The sequence below is a fragment of the Orycteropus afer genome, unplaced genomic scaffold, assembly GCF_000298275.1.
Source record: "Orycteropus afer afer isolate SDZICR_OR568_19922 unplaced genomic scaffold, OryAfe1.0 scaffold00144, whole genome shotgun sequence".
NCBI classification, from domain to species: domain Eukaryota; kingdom Metazoa; phylum Chordata; class Mammalia; order Tubulidentata; family Orycteropodidae; genus Orycteropus; species Orycteropus afer.
Window position 1 is genome coordinate 3,074,098 of NW_006921731.1, and position 18,387 is coordinate 3,092,484.

Below are 18,387 nucleotides of genomic sequence, written 5' to 3' on the forward strand. Positions count from 1 at the left end.
TTAAGAGTACACCAGCAAAGGAAACACATAACATTCTTACTAGGAAAACACCCTCCCACCCACCTAGTTTTTCTTTTTGTTAGGTAGTTTCAGAGAAGGGAGAAGAGTTGAAGTAGTCCCTTTAGAATTCCAGATTAACTTTTTACAACTTTAAAGTAAAAATTAAAGAGCTTCATCTAGTTGAGTTTCTTTGTTTCTTGATGCTAAGGGTACAAAATAAAGTCATCCCAGATACAACAGCTTAAGCAAAGTGAGATGGTAATGGAGTTGAAAAGGATATTAGGTGAGGAAGGAATGTGAGGAAAGAAGATGCTGTATTAACATGACTTGGAGGAACAAGGAAGGAAAATCCCGGCCAGTTATTTGAGAGCCCACCACCACCTATTGAAGATGCTTCCTGAAGAAAACAAGATGGATCTATCAGGAGAGATGTAAAGGCTTTTGGGATTTGCTGATGACTTGGGAATAGTGGTGGCAGCTCCTGCTTCAGCTCCTCAGACAGAGTTCAGCCCTTGACTTTCAGGGGAAGTTTGGATCTGCCTTAGGACCAACCTCTGTCCCAGGACTGTTTCTGCCAGTGGGCTAAGTATTGGAAAGGGAAAGGAGGGGAAAGAGAAGGTGAAACAAGAGGATGCAAGTTGGGATTGCCTGAGGCAGGGAACTTCAAGAAGTATGAAGCTTGGAGGAGGATCCCAAGGAGGGGCCACTAGGTGTATCAGGAAAGAGGCAATGTCTGCAGGTAACCTAAGGGGCACAGTTTACAATCTGATAGGTCATGGATGAACGGGGTTATGTCAAAAGAGTCCTCTCTTTCTTCATCCTCCCTCTCTCTCCTCCAAGACTGTCTTCTCATTCACCCTTGTCCCCAAGAAAGCCACTCTCCATAGCTTAGATCAGATTGGGAAGTCATATTAGTTACTCTCCTGTCCTCAATGAACTTACAGCACAGCTTGGGAGGTTTTAAGCACAGAAATCTGAGAATGTAAGGTGATTCAGGACATGCACTTAGTGAATTATCTACACAAAACAAGTTCTGTTAAGAATTCAGAGCAAGAAGAGCTCTTGAGAATGGGAGAACAGGAGCCTTCTCAAGGGGTTTTAAAGGAAGGGAAGGGAAAAAAAAAAAAAGAGGAAAAGAAAAGGACAGAAGAAATTCCTGAAGGATGAATGGCCTGAATGAAGGCTCAGAGACAAGGACACCTTCCCTCATTGGCTCAGTTCCATGGAAATGAGTGATCAGTGAGGAAGCAACTGACCCTTACCTGACAATATTTGATAACTGGATGTTCCATTTAAATATTCTCTTAATAGGGAGAAATTACAAATAATGTGTGACTACAAAGTGATTTGACTTTGTTCCTCCTGACAGGAGCTTATTCAGTCATATGTTTACTCCATTGGTACAACTGCTTTGCTAAGTCTTCTTTAGAATCTGTAGCAGGGTGTCATTATCAGTGGCACCAATGCTTCACATTAGAATCGATGCCTTAGCCTATTGAAATATAAAGGTCATGCAAGGCTCCACTTTGTAGAGCCATGGAGGCACAAAACAGCAAGAGGAATATGCCACAGTGGGACTGGTCAGTTGACCCTCTGAACATGGCAGCATTATTGGAATAAGTGCACAACCTCCTAAGGATACTGCTTACAGGAATTATACTCATTTGGCTGAGAAAAATATGGTATATTTGTGATATTATTGGATTTCCTTATATCCTTCCTCACTTGTCAGCATAGTTAGGTTCCAAAGACCAGGTCTTTATGTGAGAATTGGCATTATGTGAAAATGGAGGATGATCACATCAGATCAAAAAATGAAAGATAGTTACATCATTACGTAACTGCCATATGACATCATTACTTAACTACCAAACCTCTGCAAGTCATGATCTAACCAATTTGACACATAACCTTAACCATCACAGCCAGCATTATTTTTGACTCACACCTTAGTGTTCATTATTGCTAGACATATATTGTTAATGCTCAAAATAATTGGTTAGTAGATCTTTTTTTTTTTTACTATTGTAAACATGAAATGTCAGATAATGAGATAGACAGTAAGTGAGGAGAGAGTATGGTGTAATCACACTGTACTTACACCACATCCTAGCAGTACAGCTCAACAAACTCATCCTGCACACCTACTGTAAGCTGGGCAGTGAGTGACAACTGCACACAGCATGATTCTTGCTCTCAAGGATCATTGGCTTTCAGAGAACAAAAAAGGCAATAACATATACTCAAACCTTCAACTACTGTGACTGGAATTTAGTTTTCCCTGATGATTCACATGCTGAATGGAAGGCCGTCCTGTGTGAACTAAGAGTCCCCAGCTTTGAAATGCCACACCTGTGCAAAGTTTTTTCATAAAATGACATCCTTGGAGCTCCATGATTATCATGGCCAAGAGAAACAGGGAAGCACCCCAAGTTAATAATGATGGATAAATTTTTAACTCCTAGGACCCTACAATGAGTGGACTCCTTCCAAAATCCTTACTTTTTTTCTCCTCTGAGACAGAAGGAAAACCAATTTGTATTATACAAATAAATTTTGAAGCCTAGGAGGTGGAATTCTGGGGAAAGGAAAGAATCCTAACCTTGTTTCTATAAAACAAGAATAATTACCTACCTCCTGAGTTTGTTAGGAGGATTAAGGGAGTTAATATAAGCTAGGTTTCTAGAGCACTGTCTGGCACATCAAGTGCCATGAAAATATTGGCTATCATTGCTATTTTCATTAACTTTTAGAGATAGCCTTTAGCTTTTTCACAGAGGTCCATTTGACGAAGCTATTGTCTCAATTCTAAGATTCAGGTAGGATTAGCTAACGTGTCAGTCAACAGATAATTCCAGTTATTGAGGTGGCAGGAACTGAGCAGATGACATAGCTAGAGAGCACATATCCTCCAGTTTCTTAGCTTGACTACCTCGGGGGCCTGGATGAGACATAGTACCCATTCCAGAGCCTCCACCCACATGGGGTGAGGAAAGCAAATGGTGCTCCCATCCTAGAAAATGGAGACAGACACAGACAGGTGTATTTCCCTGCTTGTTGTGGAAAGCTGGGCTTTTATTAAGGGCTCTTAGGTAGGTTCTTGTCCATAAACAGCCCCATGTGTTGAAGAGTAGCTAGAGATGGGATGAAGAAGGGATTCAGTGTGTACATTTCCTGCACTTGACAAGGACAGAAAGAGACCCATGGGTCCCCTGGTGTCCTGGAAAGGAGGCCAAGGCATCCATATTGGAAGGCTGGCTTCAGGCAGGTCCAGATCACCCATGAATGAGTCAGTCACTGAGGCTGGAGTGGCCCTCCCTGTAGGCAGGCTATTTGATGGACTCTTCAGGACCTTTGCTGGCTGCCATTGCATTTCAGCGTTCACGGACTCTGAAGGATCTGCTTACTCTAACTGATCTTATTCCTGCATAATCTTTTCTTTTTCTCCTGCTCTGCTGCCTGTTTATTTTTTGTTATCAGAGGAAGAAGAAATGCTCGAACCAGGAACCAGGTATTTACTAGAAAGGCCCATTAGCCCCATTCAGCTGGATGGAACCTGTCTTTAGTACTGATTTCCAGAACACAGCCCACCTTGCCTGTTGCCAAATGGGTCCATATTCTCATCCTGTCCCTGGCCATAGTTAATCAAGGAAAGAATTCAAAGGTAGGGTGTGAAGGAGCTAAGAAAACATCCAAATTCATGGTTTTCTCTGTCTCTTTTCTAGAGCATATTACATATGCCTCATTGGGCTAGTCATTGTTTTGGTCCCTTTTTTAGAAACCTTAAAAAACATTTTATGCTCTCTTCAGAGACTAAAAATAGCATAGAATCCAAAAGAAAAACACCCCTTGCCCAGCCTTGTGTGGTTGTAGGCCAATCTGTTGTTGTTTCAGGGACCATTGAGAGACCCTATGTGTGATAGAGTCTAAGCTCACTGCCATCAAGTTGATTCCAACTCATAGTGAACCCCATTGGATTTCTAAGGCTGTCATTCTTTATGGAAGTAGATTGCCCCATCTTCTTTCCACTGAGTGGGCTGGTGGGTTTGTACCGCTGACCTTCTGGTTAGCAGCCAAATGCCTTATCCACTACACCACCAGAGAGTCTAAGCAGATACAATTAAAAACACATTCCCACCCCTGGTGGATATGTTTAGAATTGCATGTTAGTCAGCATTCTTGACTAATGTTGAGCACTAGATGATCAATGGCCGACATAACTGATTCTCGAACTTTTCCTTGTAACATGTTTATTGTTACACCAGAGTAACCACCTGGAGGCTTGAGTTATGACATCAAGTAGAGGTCTTCCCTTCTTAGAGCTCAAAGGAACCCCCTGAGGCCAGCCTTGGTTCCCCCATGGTGTGTTCTTCTTAAGTCTGGCATTAGTACTGTAGTAATAAGATGAGGCCTTGATTCTGTCTTTTTTATCCCTGATCCCTGAAATAGTCTTGAGCTGGGTGAAGTGGAGTGAGAGACTGAGTTTTCTTAAAGATCAGACTCCAGCCCCCTCCAAAAAAACCAAGGAAACCCCACCATATGATGGGTCCCTTCTCCTCTGCCCCAGGTCTGTCTGACAAGCCTCCTGACTCCAGATCCTTCCCAGCTGGGCAACAAGGCAGAGCATTTCATGAAAATTATCATAGCTATACCTTTTTCTGCACATAACTGATGACTTTCTGTTTTAATTGTTCATGGAAACTTTAGGATTAGCAGTTCCTTGCTTGTTTTCCTACTAACATGATGGTACTAATATTCTGGCTTACATTTATTATCTATGTTTGAAATGTCTTTTTTCTGTAGTGGTTTCCAGGCTCAATAAAACTCACAATTTTTTTTTTCTTCCTTAAGGACTCAGGACAAGCTATACCACTTGTAGTTGAGAGCTGCATTCGATACATCAACTTATATGGTAAGCTTGATCCTGGGAGATCAGTGTTTTCAATTCCCTCCAGAACTAGGCCACTCAGACAGAAAGTGAGATTCTGATTCACCTAGGGAAATTTTCTGTCATGGCTCTGCTTCTGAGGGGGAACATGCTCTGTGGAACAGTTGATGTATTGTGTTCTGTCTTTTGTGTGTCAGGGGGATGGAAGGTGGTGGTGAGAGGCCCAGAAACTAGGACAACTGAGGCACAAGGAAGGAATAGACAGGAGAACCATTTTAGGTCCTTCTTCACTCCCATTCTACCTCAGAGCTCTGCATTCTTAGCACAGAATGTAGCTAATAAATCCATCAAATCTACTAGATTGTAAATTCCAATGAAGGAACTACAGCATCTGCGACGTGCTAACCATGGAATCCCTGACACCTAATTTATACTTCCACCTATCCATTTATTCATTCTTCCAAAAATCACTTACTGAATACATGATAGGCACTGTTTAGACACTAGGGATACAAGTGTGAACAAGACAACTAAGATGCTTGCCCTAGGTCGCGTGCATTTTCAATTAGAAGGAATAGGAAATAAACAAGCAGAGAAATGAGTAATACAATTTCAGGGAGTGATGATGCTATTGAAGAAAATTAGGGATAAAGAATGGCTGGAATTCAGTAGCATGGTGCACCAAGCCGGTATTTGCATGAGTTGAATTTGGCAGTTGGTTACTATTTGCGTTTGATCTGGCAGTCCAGTATTAATATAAATTTCTCATGGCCTTTTCCTCCAAGCCTGGACAGGTGGTCATAAGTATATGAAGACAGGGTATGTCTGAGTATTTTGGCCAACTATATTTCACAGTAAATGGCATCAGCATGGGCTTCAGCCAAGAGACCTTCATTGGGAATACCTCTCTCATAAAAGATGGAGAGAGAAAGACAAAAGCAGTGGGGAGAGTCACAGTTATTCTAGTGATCTGATGAGCTCAAGGCCTCATGACATTTTGTGTTTATTTTTTAGGACTCCAGCAGCAGGGGATCTTCAGAGTGCCAGGATCTCAGGTGGAAGTCAATGACATAAAAAATTCATTTGAGAGAGGTAGGTACAGAGTGTCCATCTCAAGCCTGTGGCCAGGAGAGATCAGGGTGGGTGTTAGCACATTTCTTAGGGTCAATGGTGTGCTGGAGGTGGCTTGTACCAGCTTGCAAGAGTCAATTATGAACATCTGTTCCCAGCTTTACCATTAATGACTTGACCTTGGCAGTTTGAAATCAATCATGGTGGGAGTATTTACATCTTTGAAATAGGCCAGTGCTAAAATCTTGTTTTCACCTCTGGAGGGCTGGCTATTCGACACCTACCAGCACACCACTACAAAGGGGTGACTTTCTCCAGTGGATCATACAGTAGTTGTGGGAAAATACGGTCTTTTAAAGATCGTTGGGATCTCTAGGTCAGTCTATAAATTATGCTGTGTTTTAGAGAAGTTGGAAGAACATGGATAACACTAAATGGTTTTTGTTGTTAGGTGGTTTTGAGTTGGTTCTGACTCATCATGACCTTTTTGTACAACACAAAGAAACACCACTTGGTCCTATGCCATCCTCACAATCACTGCTATGTGTGAGTGCATTGTTGCACCTACTATGTCAATCCATCTTGTTGAGTGTTTTCCTCTTTTTCATCTTTACCAAGCATGATGTGCTTCTCCAGGGACTGATTCCTCCTGATAACTTGTTCAAATACATGAGACAAACTCCCAGCATCTTTGCTTCTAAGGAGAATTTTGGCTGTACTTCTTCCAAGACAGATATGTTTATTCTTCTGACAGTCCATGATATATTCAGTATTCTCCACTACTGCCATAATTCAGAGACGTCGATTCTTCCGTCATCTTCCTTATTCATTTCCAGCTTTTGCGATTGAAAATTGTGATTGAAATTACCATAGCTTGAGTCAGGCACACCTTAGTCCTCAAAGTGACATCTTTGTTTATTTTTATTTTTAACACTTTAAAGAGGTCATTTGCTGTAAATTTGCCCAATGTAATACATCATTTGATTTCTTGGTTGCTGCTTCCATGGGTGTTGATTGTGGATCCAAGTAAAATGAAATCCTTGACAACTTCAACTTTTTCTCCATTTATCACGATGTTACTTATTGGTTCAATTGTGAGGATTTTTGTTTTCTTTATGTTAAGGTATAACATACTGAAGACTGAAGACTGTTGTCTTTGATCTTCATCAGTAAGTGCTTCAAATCATCTTCACTTTCAGCAAACAAGGTTGCATATTGCATATTTCAGTTTGTTAATGAGTCTTCCTCCAATCCTGATGGCACATTCTTCCTCAAATAGTCCAGCTTCTTGGATTATTTGCTCAATATATAGATTGAATAAGTATACTGAAAGGATACAGCTTGATGCACACTTTTCCTGTTCTTAAGCCCATTGTTCTGTTCTAATGACTGACTGCCTCTTTGTCTATGCACAAGTTCCTCTTGAGCACAATTAAGTGTTCTGGAATTCCCATTCTTCTCAATGTTGTCCATAATTTGTTACAATCCACACAGTTGAATACCTTTGCATAGTCAATAAAACACACATAGAAGACATCTTTCTAGTATTCTCTGTTTTCAGCTAAGATCCATCTAACATCAGCAATGATATCCCTGTTTCATGTCTTCTTCTGAATCTGGCACGAATTCCTGGCAGTTCCCTATTGATGTACTGCTACAACCTTTTTTGAATTGTCTTCAGCAAAATTTTACTTGTGTGTGATATTAATGATATTGTTCAATAATCTCCACATTCTGTTGCATCACCTTTCTTGGAAATGGGCATAAATATGGCTCACTATGGCTCAAAAGACAGAACGCAGTATATTAACTGTTCCATAGAGCATTTTCCCTTCAAAAGCACAGTGGAAAACTCAATTGACCAAATAGCTTTTTTCCCTGGTTTCTTGGCATAAATGAGTGAGCATTTCCAGTACTGCATCCATTTGTTGCAACATTTCATTGGGTATTCTTTCAATTTCTGGAGCCTTGTTTTTTGCCAGTACCATCAGTGCAGCTTGGACTGCTTCCTTCAATACCATTGGCTCTTGATCATAAGCTACCAATTCTTTTTGGTACAGTGAACCTGTGTATTCCTTCCATCTTCTTTTGATGCTTGCTGGTGGTGTAGTGCCTAACACATTTGACTGCTTATCAGAAGGCTGGCGATTCAAACCCACCAGCCACTCCTCGGAAGGAAAGTTGGGCAATCTACTTCCATAGTGATACTGCCTCGGAAACCCAAGGAGGGGTCACTATAAGTCAAATCTGACTTGATGGCAGTGAGTTTGGTTTTGGTTGTTGTTCAATATTTTACCCATGTTGTTGTTGTTGTTGTTAGGTGCCATCAAGTTGGCTCATAGTGACCCTATGTACAACAGAATGAAACACTGCCCAGTCCTGTGCCAGCCTCACAATCCTTGCTATACTTGAGCCCATCCTTGCAGCCACTGTATCAATCTATCTTATTGAGGGGCTTCCCCTTTTTTGTTGAACCTCCACTTTACCAAGTATGATATTCTTCTCTAGGGAATACATGACCAAAGTAGGTCAGACAAAGTCTGGCCATTCTCACTTCCAAGGAGCATTCCGGCCATACTTCTGCCAGAACAGATTTGTTAGTTCTGGCAGTCCATGGTACTTTCAGCATTTCTTGCCAACACAACTCAAAAGTATCAATTCTTCTTCAGTCTTCCATATTCATTGTCCAGCTTTCACATGCATATGAGGTGATTGAAAATATCATGGCTTGGGTTAGGCACACCTTAGCCTTTAAAGAGACATTTTTGCTCTTCAGCATTTTAAAGAGGTCTTTTGTGGCAGATTTGCCCAGTGCAATATGTCATCTGTTGTCTTGACTACTGCTTCCATTGGTGTTGGTTGTGGAACCAAGTAATATGAAATCTTTGACAACTTCAATCTTTTTTTCCATTTATCATGATGCTACTTATTGGTCCAGTTAGAATCCTTCAATATTATAGCTTGAAGCTTGAGGTTTTTCTTCAGTTCTTTCAGCTTTAAAAATGCTGAGCATGTTCTTCCCTTTTGGTTTTTTGTCTCCAGGTTTACTTGTCTTCTCAAACCACCCTTTAAAATATTCCACTCACTTTAGCTACTCCATACTCAAGAACAAGTTTCCAAGACATCCATTTTGGTCTTTTCTTTCTTCCCTGCTTTTTGAATGATCTTTTGTTTTCTTCATGTATAATGTCCTTTATGTCATGCTACGACTCCTGTGATCTTTGGTCATTAGTGTTTAATACATCAAATCTATTCTTCATATGGTCTCTAAATTCAGGTGAGATATACTTAAGGTCATACTTTAGCTCTTGTGGACTTGTTTTAATTTTCTTCAGCTTCAATCTGAACTTGTAAAGACCAACTGATGGTCTCTATTGTCTCTTTCCACAGATGTAGTCCATTTGTTTCCTGTATATTCCATCCAGTGAGGTCCATGTATATTGTTGCCATTTATGTTGTTGAAAAAAGGTATTTGCAATGAATAAGTTGTTAATCTTAGCAAATTCTATCATGTGATCTCCAGCATCATTTCTATCGCTGGGGCCATTTTTTACCACTACTGACCCTTTTTTGTTTCCAGCTTTCACATTCCAATCATCAGTAATTATGAATGCATTTTGATTGCATGTTTGATCAATTTTAGGCTACAAAATCGGTAAAAATCTTCAATTTTTGTACCAGGTAATGAACTTAAAAAAAAAAAAAAAGTTGCTATCAAGTCCATTCCTTACTCATGGTGACCCCATGTGTGTCAGAGTAGAACTGTGCTCCATAAGATTCTCCAATAGCTCATTTTTCAAAAGTAGATTACCAGTGCTTTCTTCTGTGGAGGCTCTGGGTAGACCAGAACCACCAACTTTTGGTTAGCAGCCAAGAACATTACCATTTGCACTACCCAGGGACTCCAAGTATAATGGACTAGGCCTTGGGAATATACAGGCCCTAAGGAAGGAACTCTGGTGGTGTAGTGTATAAGGTATTTGGCTGTTAACCCAAAGGTCAGTGGTTTGAACCCACTTGCCACTCTGCAGAAGGATGGGGCAGTCCATTCTGTAAAGATTTACAGCCTTGAAAACCCAACGGGGGACACTATGAATGAGAAACTATGAGATGGAATCAACTTGATGGCTGTGAGTTTGGATTTTGGTTTTGGAGAGGTGGAATGGACTAGCCTAAATAGTACAATGGTGAAGTCTCCACCCAGCTTGGATGGCAGGGGCCCACACAGTGGGATTAATGAAGCCAGGGAAGGCTTCTTGGGGAAGAAAATGAGTTGAGATTGAAAGAGAAAGAGCCAGAAGAAGAAAAGGCAGAGAAAGGATATTCCAGGATAAAAGAACAGCATGGACAAAGTCCATAAAGCAAGAGACACCTCTTCCTCCCCATCTGCATCTCAAAGGGAAATGTCATTCATGTCTCCTGGAGTTTTGTTTCTTATCCCTGCTTCCCCAATTCCTTAGCAACCCTGTTCATTGTAAATAAAAAGAGGTATGGTCTGAAACCTTTTGCTGATTCTGTTCTGGGCTCATCAGTTATACAGAATTCTCTGTGACCTGCCTTAGATGTCATGGGTACATGCACTACACAGGCCTCTTGCCTAGAAACACTCCACTCAGCATCTCCCTGTTTCTCCATATTCTATACGTATCTCTTTATAACAGGCAGCCAGACCCTTTCCCCACCCCCACAGCGCTGATTTCCTTCCCCTGGGATGTGATTTCCTAAGGCCAGCACCTCCTGTCACTTGCTTGGGTGCCTTGCGGGGGTGATGTGCAATTTAAAAGACTTCTCTGTTTCTAACAAGCCTTGGCTCGTCTCAGCAGAGCCCAGCTGGGCAGAGATCGGCTGGCCCAAATGCTCAGCTGCAAAATACAGCTTCAGCTTTTTCTTTGACTCACGTACACAATTGGCCTCTCTCCCTCTCTCATCAGTCCAAAATGAATCTCATTTTCTCACTAGCTTTGTCCTCCTGCCTCACCTGAGCCTATAGTGAAGCGCATTTTATTCCAAAAGAACAAATCTTGCTTGGTATGTCTCCTTTAGAAAAACTCATTCATGTCATGTGCAGATGAATCGCCTGTTCTCAAATGCCCTGGATTTGGCTCCACACATTTCAGACCCTCAGGGTCACTTCTCAAACTGCTTCTCCCTCTTTTTCCATCTGCTGCTTTTCTCCACATTTCCCTGGCTCACAAGTAGCTTGCACAGGAGCATAGCTCAGTCTCTTTCGTCTCACCCCTCCTCATGTCCCACATGATCTCAACTGTGACAGAATCCTCTCCACAAACCAGTGTATTATGTGTTTTCCTTTCTTCCTTTTATTTTTCATTTTTAAAATTGAAATCCTCTAATCCCTATAGGGTGCCTATATTTTGAGCACTTGTTTAAAGAGATTTGGATCTTATTTTTCCTTGGCCCCATTTTTTTCTCTTTCCAGGGAAGAAGTTCTTCCTTCCATTCCTTACAAAAGGCTGTTGAAAAGAGCATGGTTCTCTTTTCTGTAAACTTATCAGAAATTATAACATTTTGGCTTATAATTCCTTTCTTTTTCTTCTACCATGAGTCAACTAGGGTTTTGGATAGTTAGGATTATATTTTTGCTGTCAATAAATCTTTACTCACTGCTCAAGTTTTGTGATCTTTCTGTAATCTTCTGGCAAAATTAAGGATAAAACATAATGGAGAGGCCAGAAGCAGCAGCCATGTCCTAGGGAGAGCCAGGGCTCTTGCCTCCCCAGGTCATTGTTCTACCACTCTGCTTTTCCCACAACCCTCTCCCTTTGTGTTCTTTCTACACAAAGATGATAGAACTCTAGTGTCTCTCTCTATAGAGAATGGCTGGAAGGGAAGCTATAGCCCTTTCACCCTGTGCAGGTCAAGATGAGGCTTGGATTTTGGGCTGAAGCTATTCCACATTCTAAACTGTGGGTCTGGCATTTCTAAGCTCTATTTCTTGCTCCAAGAAGAAGAGGAGTATAACCAAGTGCTGCTGTCAGGGCTTCTCGTGTTGAGGAACCTAAGGATGGGCTGTGGCCACAAAGAACTGTCCTATGAGAGAGACTACCTCCAAGCTTCCTGCCATGCTCTGAGTCCAGAAGCAAGTTCCCCTGGCCCTTTAAGCACACATTGTAGGTTCACATTCTGCACTGGGTATGTTATTAGTTGCTATTAAGTCAGCTCCAACTCATAATGACCTCATATACAACAGAATGAAATGCTGCCTGGTCCTGGGCATCTTCACAATCACTGATATGCTTGAGTCCATAGTTGTGACCACTGTGTATTTTGAGTGCCTTCCAACCTTGAGGGCTCATTGTCCAGCACTGTAGTGGATAATGTTCTGTTGTGATCCACAGGGTTTTCATTGGCTGATTTTGGAAGTAGATCACCAGGCTTTTCTTCCTAGTCTGTCTTAGTCTGGAAGCTCTGCTGAAACCTGTCCGCTATGAGTTACTCTGCTGGTATTTGAAATATTGGTAGTATAGCTTCCAGCATGATAGCAACATACAGCCACTACCATGTAGCAAACTGATAGACAGGTGGTGGGATAGCACAATCAAATTCTGCTTTAAAATACTTTACAATGCCCAGGTGATCTGGCTAAGAGTAAGTTGCAGGCAGGGCTGTTGGTAATAATTCTACCTTCTGTAGAATACTAGGACAATCAATAAGGAAAACTGAAGAAGAATAGATGCATTTGAATTATGGTGTTGACAAATAATATTGTATATACCATGGACTGCCAGAAGAATGAACAAATCTGTCATGGAAGAAGTACCACCATAATGCTTATTAGAAGCAAGAATGGCCAGACTTCGTCTCACCTACTTTGGTCATATTGTCAGAGGGATCAGTTCCTGGAGAGCTACATCATGCTTGGAAAAGTAAAGGGTCAGCAAAAAGAAGACCTTCAATGAAATAGATTGACACAGTGGCTGCAGCAAAGGGCATAAACATACTAATGAGTGTGAGTACAGCTCAGGACCAGGCAGTGTTTTGTTGTGTTGCACATAGAGTCATTATGAGTTGGAACTGACTTGATGGTCCCCAGCAAAAACAACAACAGAATATTAGATAGCAAAGTGTAAGCACAGCTTTCTCTCAGATTGCTTGGAATTTGACCTTTCATTCTCCTCCTGGAGAAACCTGTCATTCATACAACCCGTTTTGTTCATCTTGAGCTCTAGAATGCTATTCGTTCCTGGAGCCAAAGGTCACTAGCCTTTCAGAGAGCTAAAGGCCTAGGCTAGGGAGCAGGAATACTTGCATGATTACCTTTTTGGACTGAATACCTTCTGGGAGGAAGGGCAAGAAATAATGGTGTGTGTGGACATGTGTTGTTTTTGTTGTTCATTGCCATTGAGTTGGTTCTGACCTATTGTAGCACAGAGCAAAACATTGCCTGGTCCCGTCCATCTTTATGATCATTGGTTTGTTTAAATCCATTGTTTTGGCTACTGTGTCAATCCATCTCATTCAGGGCCTCCCTCACCTTTTTGGCCCTTCATTTTCACCAACCCTCATGACTCTTCACTTTACCAACCATCAAAAAGCAACTGGTCTTTTTGATAACATGTCTAAAGTAAGAGAACCAGTCTCACCATCTTTGCTTCTAAGGAGCATTCTGGGTGTATTTCTCCTGAAACCGATTAATTCATTCTTCTGGAAGGCCATAGTTATTCAATACTTGTAGCCAATACCACAGTTTGAATGCATCACTTCTTCTCTGTCTTCCTTTTTCATTGTCAGCTTTTGCATTCACATGAGGGAATTGAAAAGGTCATGGCTTGGATCAGGTGACCTTAGTCATCATAATGACATCTTTGCTTTTGAAAAATTTAAAGAAGTCTTTTACAACAGATTTGCCCAATGTAATAAGTTGTTTGATTTCTTGACTGCTGCTTCCATGGACATTGATGATTGATCCATATAGAATGACATCAATGACAACCTCAATTGCTTTTTCATTTATCATGATGTTGTTTGTTGGTATATATGCATATGAAGTCACTATGTTAATCATGCACAGTGGGAGTTCATAGGCAATATGGAGAAAAAAATTCATGTGCCTTTGAATCTTGAGGCTATAAGAGTCATTTTTGTTATTAATAGGGAAACAGTCTAGTATAGCTCAGAGTATTCAAACCACTTAGGATCTCTCAGAGTCTCAAGGACCAGTACAGTGAGAGAAAGTGAGGCTGAGGAGTTAGGATTTGGACCTTCCTTTCCATAATTCAACTAAGATAGCTCTGTTGGAATTTCTTAGGATCATTTTTCTTAAAAAAAAAAAAAAAGTTAAGGTTCTGTTGCAAAAGAAGAAGTAGGAAGATAGATAGACAAACAGGCAAGTAGGCAGACAGACAGCAGAGAGATTAAAAAATCACAGATAGCAGAAAGAATGGCTCCTAGGCATTATGAGACCTGGAGCTGTGGTGTATGTCTCACTGTGTGAGTGTTGGGGGAGAGAAGGGTTGGAGAGGTCTTCCTTGGCACTGTACAAGTGCTTTGTGAGTACGGGCAATTTTTGAAATGTTTTATCTCTCCTCCACAAATAAGTGGATGCTTGTAGGGGAAGCATTCTCACTTCTCTTGTGGGAACATCTGAGAAATTGTAAGAGCTGCCACACACAGTTGTTCAGGCTGGACACTGCAAAAGGTGTTCCATAAAGAGAGCAGGTGAAAACTGAATGCCAGCTTACACTCTATAAACTGGGAGCCTTGGTATAGGACTATCTGCTGGAGGAAGGGGCCCCTTTCTCTAACTCACACTAAAGCATGTTGGGACTAACAGAGTCCCTGGTGGGCTCATGAGCTCTCTTCCCACAGAGGCAGAATAAAGAGGTCTCATTGTAAGTCTCTGTTTCTGCTCTTCATTTATTGCCATTCTGAGAGGTAAACTCTGGGCTGTGCCAGGAGGTGGAGTCCACTGTACAGATGTCTCTCAATACCTTCAGGAAAGAGTCAGATTGCACTCTGCTTTCCTTTTACCTCCACCATGGAGCCTCCCAGTGGTGAACTGGCTGAGCAACCTTGGATTAAACTGAAAAGTGCTACTCCCCTGAGATGCCATTCTTTCCTATCCAGCTGGCAAAAACTCAAAAGATTAAACATATTCCATGGGCAGACCTACGGAGAAACAGCACTTTCTTATATCACTAGTAGGAATGTAAAATGGTGCATGCCTAAGGAGGGGAATCTGGCTATAGCACATAAAACTACATATGAATTTACCCTTTGACCCAACAACAATCCCACTTCTAGGAACTTATAGAGATGTGTCTCCACAGATGCCAAAAACATAATGCACAAGGTTATGCACTGTGGCAATATTTCTAGTGGCAAAATATTGGAAAGAAGTGAAATGCTCATCCATAGCAAGTGGTAGAATACATTATGGTCTATCCATCAGAATTCTTTGCAGCCATTAAAGCCATTAAAAAGATAGAAAGAAAGAAAAGAAAAAAGAATGAGGAAGATCTCTATGAACTGATGTAGAGGGATTTCTAGAATTTATTGTTAAGGATTTTTTGTTATTGTTAAGAAGTCCTCGTGTAGCACAAATGGTTAAGAGTTCAACTATTAGCTAAAAGGTTGGTAGTTTGAACCCACTCAGAGGTACCTCAGAAGACTGTCCTGCTATATGACCATGAGACCAGAAGAGCTAGATGGTGCCCAGCTACCACTGTTGACCACTCAGAGGGGGATCAGTGCAGGAGATCCTGGATAGAGTAGGAGAACAATGTAGAACAAAACTCAAAATCATTAAAAAAAAAAAAAAAAAAAGACCAGGTTTGCTGGTCTGATAGAACCTGGTGAGACCCCTGAGACTATGGCCCCTAATGTAGAACTGAACTCATTCCTGTGGCTTCCAGCCAAACAATAGACAAGCATATGGGGTGAACATTTACATCAGGTCGATATATTCCTTGGAGTGAAATCGTGGGAAAACAGAAGGGCAGTGTTTGCACAGGGAGACAGCTTGGGGGCGGGGGTAGGGGGCGGGAGGATGGCACAGTTGACTCAACAGCAACTAACAGTGTAACAACAACATTGTTAAGTGAAGGAAGAAAAGATGCAAATGAGTATATATAGTAGTGTACTACATTTTCTGTAAGAAATAAGGGGCAATAAAAGTACATATATGTATTTGTTTATTTTTGCAGAAAGAAACACAGCAGGACAAACCAGAAACTAATGAAAGTGCTTTACTATAGGCTGTGGAGGGGAGAAATACAAGAATGAGGCTTCTCTGCCTGCAACTTTTTATATGATTTTGAATTTTAGACCATATGAATGTTTTATTTTTCAAAGTTATAACTTTATTTATTTGCTATTAATTATTACTATTTTACAGAGCAAATTGGTTGTCAACTCAATAATTCATACACATTTTGTTTCTTGAATTGATCACAATCCCCACAATGTAACAGCTCTCTTCCCATTTCATCCCTGTTTCCATTCATCTTTCTTTCCTATCCCTTCCTTCTGAGCTTCTTTGTTGTTAGATGCCCTGGAGTTGACTCCGACTCATATTGACCCATGTACAACCAAACGAGACACTACCCAGTCCTGTACCATCCTCACAATCTTTGCCATGCTTGAGCCCATCATTGCAGCCACTGTGTCGATCCATCTCATTGAGGGTCTTCCCCTTTTTCTCTGACCCTCTACTTTATCCCTCTCCAGGGACTGGTCTCTTCTGACAACATGACCAAAGTACATGAGACGAAGTCTGGCCATTCTCACTTCTAAGGAGAGTTCTGTCTGCATTTCTTCCAAGACAGATCTGTTGTTTCTTGTGGCAGTCCATGGGGTCTTCAGTATTCTTTGCCAACACCACAATTCAAATGCATCAATTCTTCTTGGTCTTGGTCTTTCTTATTCATTGTACAGCTTTCACATGCATGTGAGGCTATTTAAAATATCATGGCTTGGGTCAGGCATATTTTAGTCTTCGAAGTGTCATCTTGGCTCTTTAACATTTTAAAGAGGTCTTTTACAACAGATTTGCCCAATGCAATAGTTGTTTGATTTCTTGACTACTGCTTCCATGGCCATTAATTGTGGATCCAAGTAAAATTAAATCCTTGGCAATTCCATTTGTTCCAGTCCTTTCTCCATTTATCATAATGTTGCTTATTGGTTCAGTTGTGAGTCTGAGCTTTATCTCTTGGCAAAACTTTTTGAAATTTTTTGAATTTTTTTGAAAAAGGATTTCTAAAAAGAATCCCAGAATGGAATGTAAATAGAAACAAAATAAACCAACTATGTTTCAAATTTATAACATAACTACACTGAGAATAATTTTTTAATGTGTACTGTGATCGTACATTTTAACAGCTTTACTGAGGTATCATTTATATATCATAAAACTCATCCATTTAAAATATACAATTTAATCGCTTCTAGGAGCTCTGGTAGCATAGTGCCTAAGGCACTTGACTGCTAACCAGCAGGCTGGCAGTTCAAACCCACCAGCCACTCCTTGGAAGGAAGATGGGGCAATCTACTTCCGTAGTGATACTGCCTCGGAAACCCAAGGAAGGGTCGCTATGAGTCGGGTCCAACTCAATGGCAAATAACAATAACAACAACAGGATATATACAGTTGTGCAACCACCCCCCTAATCTAACAGTAAGATGTCCACCAACACCACCCATGTGCTATTCTTGGCAAAAATATTTAACCTGAAGCTAACGAGGAAACAATCAGATAAATCAAGAATGGGAGATATTTACAGACAGATGTCCTGGACTCTTCAAAAGCGTTTATTACTTTAAAAAAAAAAAAAAAAAGAAAGAAAAGAAATTGGGATCTATATACTTAAAGAACTAAAGTGACATAACAATCAAATGAACTGTGTGAACATTAATGAGATCTTAGGTTTTAAAACAATCTTAAAAAGACACCATGGTGCCAAATAAGTCAATCACAGAAGGACAAATATAGTATTAGTTCATTGTTGTGGAGGGTCAAGGAAAGGTTTATACATGGAAAGAAACTTTCTTTGTTGGTTGCCAGGAGTAAAAGGGGAGGGGAGGGAAAACTGCAAAAAAAAATAATAAATAATAAAAAAACTGCATTCACCAAAAAAAAAAAAAGATACCATGGGGATAATTGGGTATGTTTGAATGTGAACTATGTATTACATGATACATGGAACAACTATTAATTTTCATAGATGTAATAATGTTTTGTGGTTAAGTAAGAGAAAATTCTTTTTCTTAAGAGATAGGTTGAAATATTTCGCAGTGACATGCTATGAGGTCTACAAAATATTTTCCAATAGTTGTACAACAACAATAATAAGTATAAATAGAGAGAAAGCAAATATGGCCAGATTTTAACAATTGCTTGGTATAAATGAAGAGTAATGCGTGTTCACAAAAATGACCAGAATTACTGGTCCAATAGAGACTGGTGGAAC

The 18,387-nt window shown here is 40.6% G+C and overlaps 1 protein-coding gene across 1 annotated transcript in view; it reads left to right on the forward strand.

Moving 5' to 3' along the window:
* SRGAP3 (SLIT-ROBO Rho GTPase activating protein 3) overlaps positions 1–18,387 on the forward strand; it is a 432,226-nt gene that overhangs the window by 388,115 nt on the left and 25,724 nt on the right. Inside the window, exons 13-14 of the mRNA XM_007945843.1 lie at positions 4,852–4,912; positions 5,903–5,980. Of these exons, the coding sequence (XP_007944034.1) occupies positions 4,852–4,912; positions 5,903–5,980 (139 nt within the window). The remainder of the gene's footprint in view (positions 1–4,851; positions 4,913–5,902; positions 5,981–18,387) is intronic.